The sequence below is a fragment of the Homarus americanus genome, unplaced genomic scaffold, assembly GCF_018991925.1.
Source record: "Homarus americanus isolate GMGI-L3 unplaced genomic scaffold, GMGI_Hamer_2.0 scaffold16430, whole genome shotgun sequence".
Classification (NCBI taxonomy): domain Eukaryota; kingdom Metazoa; phylum Arthropoda; class Malacostraca; order Decapoda; family Nephropidae; genus Homarus; species Homarus americanus.
Window position 1 is genome coordinate 7,681,120 of NW_024729259.1, and position 11,218 is coordinate 7,692,337.

The window sequence follows — 11,218 nt, forward strand, 5'->3', positions numbered from 1 at the left end:
GGGGTGGAAGAGAAATCACCCCATGCTTCATGCCGTCATTTCACCCATAAAATTTTAAGTTTACTAGGTGTAATTCAAGATTATTTTCTTTAAATCAACACTGCACTGCACTATATATTGTCAATATGTAAAATAAATTTCAGAAGGACCAATAATTGTACTGTACTGTAAAAACATAAAAATAGTTTATGTTCAAGAGAGCCACAAGCAAGATGTTACCTCCACTGACCAGATACAAACTGATGCCTTGCTGGGTGAGTCAAGTGGCTGATTGGCGCACCAAAAACTAGTTTCCTGTACTGCAATTATGTTAAATAAGTGTTAAAATGACTAAAAAATTTAATATAAAACTTGGAAAATTATTGAATAGTACAACCTTCTTGGTATTTACTCAAATGGGAACGAATTTAAGCCCTAGAACCGATTACTGTATTGGCGGACTAAAATTCCATCTGGTGGGCAAGCGAAAACATGTTGACATGATTTCCCAAAAATTTTGTTAACCGAATTTTTGTTGTTGACCGAATTGAAGATTCTTATGAAAGGTAATTCGTTAACCGAAATTTCGTTAACCGGGGCGTTCGTTAACCGAGGGATCACTGTGTGTGTGTGTGTGTGTGTTCTATCTTCAAAAGACTCTCATCAATAACCAGCATATATACAAACTCACCCTTTCACTTTATCAAGTAATGTCTTGTCCTTTAGCCAATGAACCTCAGGTGCAGGGACGGCAGCAAAAGTGCAAGACAGCTTGGCCTTGTGACCAACTCTCACTGTAGCATTTCGAGCCTCCATTAACACAGGTCCAGCTGTGGGGTTACAAGTAATATTTAAGTACTGTATAGGTTTACAACTAATTAATTAAGATTATGGATGATACAAGCATTTATAATTGTCAAAATTTTGCTTCATCAGCTTCTGTACAAAGATATGTCTCCTAGCTATAGATAACACAAGTTATGGTTTAGATAAAAAGAATCAAAGCCAACTAGTATATATTGTCTCATCTCCCAGTTATAAAACTTACCCTGTACATGAATGGTGACATTTTTCTCTGCAACTTTGTCTTTGTTTGTTTTGCTAACGCGGCAGCGATAGTGACCAGAGTCACGCAAATCAACATGGATGATGGTCAGGAAACTCTGAATAACTTGGTCCTTTCTCTCTGTTTCCACATGCCAACGCTCATCATCTGGCCTAGAAATATAAAATGACCCCAAAACAGTCAGTTATAGCTTAGTTATACTAATAGCAATAAAATACAGTACTGTATATATAATAAAAAGCAAAGACGTGATAAATTGGCTAGGCACGAGATGAAAAGAGAGATGCTTATTAGACAGTTACACTTTTGCAAGTACTGGTAAATGACTAAATTGTATTATTTGTTGTTATATGGGAGGTCCAAATAAAGTAAATGTGTTGGTGAAAAGGTACAGAATACTCTGTCAGCCTTTGTTGTGAAAAGGAACAAACAGTCACTTGAACAGAGTAAAGCTGAAGACCCTATACAGCCTAAGCCTATGCTGCATGAGTTTGATGAACATGATGATGGGCACGACTCTACCTATGATCTATCTACTTCAGAAAAAGCCCACTCTTCAACAAGCCATTGTTTGAATTCTGATAAGGGCAAAGAGTATGACATTGGAAGATTTATTGATGTTAAAGTTGATGATGCTATGAAAGAAAAATTTTTGCAGTCCCCATGGACACCTACAAGTTCTTGTAAGATCCCAGTAGATCCCAAGAGACAGTTGAAGTTACTGTGGTTGGAAAGGTTCCTGGCTAGCTTATTCTAAAAATCTTGAAGATGGTTATTGTAAGTGATGTGTCCTTTTTGGTAAAGAGTTTGTTGACAAAGGTAGTCATCATGTTTTTGTTTAAAACATACTGGTTATTTTCTGCAAAAAATTATTCACCTTTAATGCCACAATAAAATGACTACTTGTTTTTTTGTCTTGAAGAGTAAATATCTCAAGCTGCTCTTTGACACCTCAAGCAACAGTAATAAAAGCAGAAAAGGGTCACAATCATTGCTCAGAAAGATGAGTAGAGCCATGAGTGGAATGGCTTTCCCTGACCTCAACTTTGACTTCTGACCTAATGAATGCCTGTAAAGGAAATAAATGTTATTGAAAATCCACAGGCGACAAATACAGTATATCCCTCTGAATACCTATTCAGTGTAAAGGATAAAGAGCACGCTAAAGCAATTTTGAGAGTAGTAAGCAGTAGGCAGCTACCAAACAGGGAGGTACTACCGCCTGGGAAGATATTGGAAGCATACTGTATTGTGTTGTCTAATGGTAGACAAAAATTTTGACCAAGTCCCAGGTTGCTCATCTGACTTTCTGCCTCATTACACACAATTGCAGGGTCTCAATTTTTTCTCTTTCTTTGACAACACAACATACATATATTGTTTCTCACTCTTGATTTTTTTTTTCATTTTTGTATGTCTATTATTATTATTATTATTATTATTATTATTATTATTATTATTATTATTATTATTATTATTATTATTATTATTATTATTATTATTATTATTATTATTATTATTTATTATTATTATTGTCACTATTATTTCATCATTTTTTTTTTTTTATAAACTATATATATTATGAATTGTTATTATTATTATTATTAAATTTTCGCCCCCCAGGCCCCAATGTGCGTCAGTGACCTGTGCCTGAGTGGGCTAGTCCCAGTAAAAAAAACAAAAAAAAGTAAAAAACAGCTTACGTGATATTATGATGACCATGACGCCAATGTAGCAAATCCCCACGACCCTTGCACTTGATGGTGACATTTGTCCCGGCAAGTGGTTCATCTCCACCGGTCTGCACTGCCACTTCTCGAATTACTTGACTCACTGTGAGGTACAAAAGGAATTTGTTATACAGCTGTTGTCTAAAAACAATAACAGAAGAGATGTGTAAAACTGACCATGTCCTTCCTGATATCTTTATTAAAAGTTGATGTTTATCCTAGCTTATGGTTCTTTGTTATCATTTTTGACTGTTACTAATTTTCTGCTTACCAAATAAAAGTAGAAATATGTTCAGACAAGTGTTGGAAGGAAAGCCATCCAAGATTTGCTTAGGTGGTGTGGGCATAAGTGTACAGTATATTAGGAGACCGAGAAGCAAAAGATAGGTATTAAGAAGTGAATGATAGGAGGAGGTCCAGTAAAAATTGGGATTTCATGTACTGTATTTTACAGCATATATGACACTTTTCTGTCTGAAAAATGGCTAAAAAAAAAAAAAATCAGCCCACATCCTATGAAGTTGCGATCTCCTGTAAGCTAATGAAATCACCAGTTGGTGTCTCCAGGAGGCAAAATTCTACTTAGCCCAACTCAAGAATTAAAAAAAAATTATTGCATACTAAAACACATTCCAGTATTATTACTTTAAATTAATTTAAAAAATAATAATTATTTTAAATATAAAAATTGGATTTATAACTACTGTACTGTACAGTACTGATGATAACCCGAGACAATTTGTGTCTGTATGGCAGGCACCTAACTCTTCAGAGCTAAACAATAACCATTCCTAAACTCTACAAGCGTTACTATCTACAGTATTAGCCTTTAGACCTCGGGTGTTGTAAGACCCGCCAAACCCCCACACACTGACATATTTCGGTAAAATTAAAAAATTAAAAACATCCATTGTCACCTTATATGTAGGTTAATCAATACTATAAGAAATATACCAGAAGTATTTACATACCCGGTACATTAAATACCTGTACAGTGACACCTCGGTTAACGAACTCAATCCGTTCCAGAAGGTCGTTCATTAACCGAAAAGTTCGTTAACCGAAACCATTGTTTCAATGGGTTTTTGGGTAAATGGTTCCAGCTCACCGAAAATTTCTTAAATTCAACAAAAATGGTAGAAAAGTTCACTTACTTTGAGGTGTGTATGTAGAAGGCTCCTGGATGATGATGATGATGATGGGAATTAGAATGGGGGTGGAGAAGGAAGAAGAGAAGGCATTGGGGTGGAAGAGAAGTCACCCAATGGCACCATTTCACCCATAAAATTTTTGTTCTCTTGGTGTATTTCAAGATTATTTTCTTTAAATCAACACTGCACTGCATTATATATTGTCAATATGTAAAATATATTTCAAAATGACCAATAATTTGCTTGGAAACACAGCAAAAAAGCATTTAGTTGAAGAGAGTCTCAAGTAAGATGTTACCTCCACTGAAAACAGAGAGAGACTAACGCCTGTCTGGTGTGTTAACAGGCTGGATGGCACGCCAGAAACTAGTTTCTTTACCTTCAATTATGTTCAATAATTGTTAAAATGACTAAAAAAGTTAATATTAAACTTTTAAAATTATTGAATAGTATAAACTTCTTGATATTTACTAAAATAGTAAGGAATTTAAGCCCTAAAACCGATTACTGTATTGGCGGACTGATACTAAAGCTGGTTGCCCGGTAAGTGCAAGCGAAAACATGTTGAGGTCGGTTCGTAAGAAATTCGTTAACCGAATTTTTGTTCGTTAACCGAATTGAAGATCCTTATGGAAGGCAGTTCGTTAACCGAAATTTCGTTAACCGAGGCGTTCGTTAAATGAAGGGTCACTGTACATTGTGTTTCAAACATAAATGAGTAGAGAATGCAATACACTTAGTAGAAACATAAGAAATAATGGACAATAAGAAGTATAACATGAATTTATGGTCCACAAGACTATGATTCATCAATTACATGATGTAGGATCAATAGGAGGATTAGATGGAGTACTTACCTGCGGGCTGTGTGAGGGGTGTGATGAATAGTATAAGTGGTATGAGGTGTGTGGCCATTGTGACTCCCTTACTGGCCCTGTCCATCATTACTGTTATGGTGCCTGCAACAAGAACACTCGATTCAGATTATAATACAGCACTAATAAGCTCCTTATTATGGCAAATGAAAACAAAAGCACTCCAGGTATACTGCAGATACTTGGCATCAAAAACTGTACTGGAAAATCACCATCCTCTTTATGGGCTCGTAAGCTGATGTTTGCAGAATTATAGCCTAAATTTATGCAAGAGTTACTCCTTCTCACACATCGGCATTCCAGACTATTTAGGATAATGCTTAATCAAAACAATAAAAATAAAATATACATAAATAATATCACAGGTCATATTTTTCTTTGCATACTGCAATAAATACTATATATAATTACTTCTATTACATAAACAACGGACCGGCAAAATAGCCCAAAACAGCCTGACAGCCAATCAGGCTGTCAGGCTATTTTGTCGTGACCTGCAATGTAGCCTATTCGATTATTTTATAAACTTCACAGTATTTATATGTTAATGATCAAATCTTTCCCAAATGGTTTAATGCTGCAGTCTTATAACGCCCTTATAACCCGTTATACAAACTTGGCACTGCTGTAAATAGAAATTAAAAATATCAGTGATTTTTTTCCTTTTTTTTTCTAAGACCTTACATATTTTTTTGTAGTATATGAAACACTACTAAGACTGTTAAGATTATTTGACAAAAATGAATAACATTTCATCAATATTTGACCAGTGACACTTTAGATAAACGTTCAATTATTTCTGTAGTTAACACCAGTTAAGCGTTCTTAGAGTCACAACTCTCTCTTGCAATTTCTTCTAACTGTCAGTTTTCCCAGCCTGGGAGTCCTCACACTCACTTCCAACTTAGAAATCTCCCAAGATTTACCCAAACCTCTAAGAACAGGGCAGTCGCGTACAATACCTCTATTAAGAAGTGTTAAATAAAGCGAAGGACTGACTGTATGCCACACTGTACTGTGGGAAAACATAAGGCCAGGAGGTGGGGGGGAACATGGGTCACGACCACGTCCTTGTGGGGATAATCTTTGACTCACTCCCACACTGACACACACTACGAGAGGCGTCTTCAACCACACGCACTCATTAACCCATTATAACTGATTTTCCCTCAATTTTTTCCAAATAATTTTCTCTCCTCCCTTTTCTACTCACCATCACTGTCAAACTGGGAGGCTTAGAGTGAAGTTTTACTCCATAAAACGGCTATAAACGTGAGAAAATAATCTTTGTTTACTGTTGTAGCGTAACGACAACAACAACGCTGACTTTAAACTAGTGCCACCTCTCGGCGTCTGGGGCAACCTGCAGGGTGCGGCGGGGGCTCCTCACCTACCTTCCTTTTCTCCTACACCCCTACATTAAACTTCAGACAATGTAATAATTTCACATTTACTTTGTACACATCAGAAGTTTTTAACTACTTAGTGGAATGAGAAAATGGGAGGGACATCAACAAGAAGCATCAGTAGAAGGTTACCAATACCTTGCTTTCCTTACTCCTCTAGCAAACTTCGGAATTGTTTTAATACGCGTCTACTCTAATTCTCTAGCCACATTGGTCATTTCCCCTTTTTTATTGTCTAGTCCCGAGGTAGGGGGATGCACCTACACCACTAGCAGAATTTCGAAAGCAATATGCCAGTAACCTTATTTAATTCCTATCTATAACTATAATTACTCTTCAGAATAATTTCAATATGCATCTAGTGTGCTCTGGTTTCATTTACTTCAAGAGTTTCTTATCTAGCTGAAGGAACAAGCGTCACCATGAGTTTGATTAATTAAGCAATGCTCATACTTTCCTCTTCATTTTACGCAACCACCAGTTTGAGTAATACTTGTAGCTTCCGCTTCCTTTAAAGCTTCCATTATCCCTCCTACTTAAGACAATTTAAATTTAATGTTTCCACCACCACTTATATTTATGTTACTTTAGAATAATGTACAGTACACGAAAACTGCATAATTGTAATGATCTGACTCAACAACACTACTGTAATTGGTATTCCAACGATCGACCTATTTGACTTACTGCATTATTGTATCTACATTCAGTTACCTACCTTTTACATTTATCCTCTTCACTGCTTGGGCGATCGGTCAGACACTCACATCTCTGTTACGCACTGTTGGCAAGTACTGGGCATGCACTGGCTCCTGAATGTATCTGACCCCGCTCCAGTGCTTGTCAAGTCTGGTCTTGAAATAGCTCACACTCGGTGCCGTCACAACACTTTCTGGCAGATTGTTCCAAGGGTTCACAACTCTCACTCTGAAAAAGTTTGCCCCTCACATTTTTCTGCGCTTGCGGCTTCTTCAACTTTGAGCTGTGAGTCCTGTGACCCCTTGTGGGGTGAGCGTCCACCAGCTCCAGGTAAGGACAATCGTCTAGGTACTGCCCTTTGAGATGTTTTTACACCTTAATTAGGTCCCCCTTTACCCGTCTGTAGAATAAGCTAGGCGATTTCATGTACTCTAATCTCTCAGGGCAGCTTGGGTGCCGGAGTGCAGGCACCAGTCTAGTGGCCCTCCTTTGGACATTTTCAATCAACTGACAGTCCCTAGCAGATCTCGGGGACCAGACAAAGTGACAGTACTACAGACAAGGATGCACCTCACTCTTTAAAGATCATTACGAGGGACGGTCGGACCGTCTAGATATCTGAACGTTTGGATCTTATCTAATATCTTCATTTTTAGTAAGACATACAACAAGTGTTATGTAATATGTCGTCATTTGAGATAACGATTTATTGCATTAATACTTCCTGTCTAATAGTGTGGCCCTGATAGTGCCTCCCAATTGTGTAACGATCGAGCTTGTAGTATTCCTTATGATCTATTCTGCAGAAGTAAGGAGGAACAAAAAATCTCTCAATGACCGGAAATTGGCATATGTGAGAACCCTATTAAAAATGGGCGATCACCACTTCACTTCTACCTTTTTTGTTTACTTTTATCACGTATAATTAGACGAATTAGTTTAACTTGAACAGTATGTAAAGCGCTAGATAGCATATACCGTATGCCCTGCTAGTCTCCAACGTTGCCTATTACATTATCGGCGGTATCCACGTTTCTCTGAGCTGATAAATGCTCCGTTTTTTGCCTGTTTTACTCTATCCTTTTTTTTGCCACCGATCTGCTTCCTCAACTCAGGAGACAGGTCATGTTGTAGTGGATTTCTCCCCTACAAACGCTGTTTGTCGCTGAGTAGCCGACCCCACCAATTCCCCAGTGTATGCCTCGTGGTCTAGGTCAACCAGCGCCGCCATACATCACGGAGCGGGGGTCAACTTCTAAGCCACGCCTACCCCCCGCTATTTAAGACCTGACCTCGTGGTGACCTGTTCTCTTTCTACCTCCACCAACCAGCCAGCAACACCTCCTCCTCCTCCGCCTGCCTGGTGGTCCTCGCTCCCGCCGGAGAGCATGGCGACCCACAAGCTGGTCTTCCTGTGAGCATCCTCACCAACCAGCTCTCTCTACATCACGCTTGTAACCATGCTGCCTTCCCAGCACCAAGCTGCATTGTACATCCAATACAACATGTATATAAAGAGCACATTGTGAGTTTCCTTTCTCCACTCCATCCTGAGTGTGAACCAAACATCCTGAACCCAACAAATGGTGACTCCCAGAGATTCGCACTCACACAGGATGGAGGAGAAACAGATCACGCTCCCAGTCTTCGGGCAACATGGAAGATTGGCTTATCCACACAGAACCAGCTCTCATCGGCTCTACAGCTACTGTTTCTACACTGCAGGTTAAACACCCTAGAGCAGCTCTGCTACTCTAAGCAGACAGCCGCCCCTCTTCCGTCCCCAGCACACCCGCCCTGCCTCAGACGCCTCCCCTGGCCCAGCAGTAACCCCTGCCGCCCCTGATGCGGCCTCTGCTCCTCATGCGCACCAACACATCCGTCCTGCCTCAGACGCCGACCCCGGCCCAGCAGTACCCCCTGCCGCTTCTCCTGACGCGGCCCCTGTTCCTGAGTGCGGACCCACACACTCCTCTTTTCTCCCTGCTAATGTCCTGCACCCTGCTGCTGTCGTGGACCCAGCTGCTGTAACGAGCCCTCATCCGCTTCTGCTGACGCAGCCCCTGCTCCTGACCCAGGCCCACACACCCCAGCAGGCGCATCTGACGACTCTGTACCTGCCGTGAGGGAAGCACAACATTCATCGCCTCCACACACCCTTTTTCTCCCTCTCTTCTCCCACAGATAGTGTGTATATAGACAGTTGTATCCAGCGACCGGCTCATCCACGCCATCGCCGTTGTCTCACATGAGGCATGCACCGCCCGTTCTGCCTCACATGTGCTATGCAACCCTGCAGACAACAAGTCTCCTACACCGCCTGGAGGGAAGGGGGAGTATTGTAGTGGATTTCTCCCCTACAAACGCTGTTTGTCGCTGAGTAGCCGACCCCACCAATTCCCCAGTGTATGCCTCGTGGTCTAGGTCAACCAGCGCCGCCATACATCACGGAGCGGGGGTCAACTACTAAGCCACGCCTACCCCTCGCTATTTAAGACCTGACCTCGTGGTGACCTGTTCTCTTTCTACCTCCACCAACCAGCCAGCAACACCTCCTCCTCCTCCGCCTGCCTGGTGGTCCTCGCTCCCGCCGGAGAGCATGGCGACCCACAAGCTGGTCTTCCTGTGAGCATCCTCACCAACCAGCTCTCTCTACATCACGCTTGTAACCATGCTGCCTTCCCAGCACCAAGTTGCATTGTACATCCAATACAACATGTATATAGAGAGCACAGTGTGAGTTTCCTTTCTCCATTCCATCCCGAGTGTGAACCAAACATCCTGAACCCCACAATGTAACCTGATACCCATGCTCTATATCACTTACTTTGTTCTGTTAGTTAACTGCAAGAGGATCCTAGTATTAGACCGAAATAAACCAGCTGCAAGATTTCGTCTTTTATTTCAATAATGTGAACCCTGCACCTGGCTGGGTCTTTTCTGTTCGACAAGGGATGGTGATGGGGAATGATCGACTTGGGGTTGGATCGTTTGTTGGGGTGTGGTGTGGGAGGGTGTTATGCATTGCAAGTTGCTATCAGAGTGTGAGGGGGAATTGAAGAAAGCAGGCAAATTAGTGAAAAAAAGGAAGGCTGGATGCAAGTTTCTTTTTCCACAAAATTATCTAAGGTTTACATACAGGTAGTTCTGCTATAACGCGATAATTGTGTTCTTGTAAAATATCGTGTTATAGAAAATCGCGTAATAGAAATAACAGGGCTTATGGAGAAAATAGGGTTAGGTGCAGATTACTCGAAATCGAAAAAATTTAGTAGTTAGCCTAACACAAAGGATAGCACAGTCTAAATAAATGTTACATTCATATCTAATAATGAAATCATACAGTAAATTTAACACTTTATAAAAAATATGAATGTAACTTGATGGGGGAGAAGGGTGATTTTGAGGTTGATAACATCAAGCTTCTCTTCAAGTGTTATATCCTTTCTTTTACGATAATCACCGGGAATTCTATCATCAGAATGCTTTTTGGAGATATTCTTCTTTACCATATTCACAGTTAATACCACAAAATTGGAGAAATAGTAAGCAAAAATCGCGTTATAGCAAACAAGCGATCGCGTTATACAAATATTGTTCCGAATTCATAAATCGCGTTAGAGCAAATTCGCGTTATCAAAACACGCGTTATAGCAGAACTCACTGTACTTGAAAGAGTAATAAATGAGGACCCTTATGTTATGATTATACTTGTAATATAATGTGCCACCCATATCTATATTTATCTTTTTTTTCAGGTTTTAAACGAGGGCAATTAGATATTTACAATAACGTTTATGTGAAGAGAAATATTGACTACAAGGGTGGAAGTCACATATTTTTAATATTAACCAACAGGTCACAGATTTTCAATAGCCCCCATTTTCTATTAACTCCTGGAGTCTTCTTGTCACCATTGTTTTTTAGAGGATACAAGGATGTACAAGTAACACTCTATCCAACAATTCATTCTTCTTTTTCTTCTCAATTAATACCGAATTTACAAGAACAGTAGTGGTTGGAGGAGGCAGTGATTAAGTAATAGCCTAGTTTAGTGTTATTGTCTGTGAGCAAGGCCAAAAGCAAAGCCACACACCCCACCTCTTTTAGGTTGTCTTACCAGGAGCTTTCCCTCACAGAAGCCAGACGTCTCATTAACCCTATGGCACATTACCTGCCAATAATTCACTTGCAGCCCAAGTAAAGGCAAAGACATCTAAGGGAAAGCAAGTCTCTGACACCTCCCTGGACACCCACCCTCCTGGTTGCTTGGATTTTAGGCCTCAGCTGCCAGGGTCATTAAGGCAATGAA

The 11,218-nt window shown here is 40.1% G+C and overlaps 1 protein-coding gene across 2 annotated transcripts in view; it reads right to left on the reverse strand.

Moving 5' to 3' along the window:
- The window catches only part of LOC121866500 (tyrosine-protein phosphatase 69D-like), a 54,499-nt gene extending 48,354 nt beyond the window's left edge, over positions 1 to 6,145 (reverse strand). For both annotated transcript variants that reach the window (XM_042366235.1, XM_042366234.1), the window contains exons 1-5: positions 6,015 to 6,145; positions 4,784 to 4,885; positions 2,749 to 2,878; positions 1,028 to 1,197; positions 671 to 809 (exon numbers count right to left, since the gene is read on the reverse strand). In XM_042366235.1, the coding sequence (XP_042222169.1) occupies positions 671 to 809; positions 1,028 to 1,197; positions 2,749 to 2,878; positions 4,784 to 4,871 (527 nt within the window). In that variant the 5' untranslated portion in view covers positions 4,872 to 4,885; positions 6,015 to 6,145. The remainder of the gene's footprint in view (positions 1 to 670; positions 810 to 1,027; positions 1,198 to 2,748; positions 2,879 to 4,783; positions 4,886 to 6,014) is intronic.
- Positions 6,146 to 11,218: the final 5,073 nt, after the last annotated feature.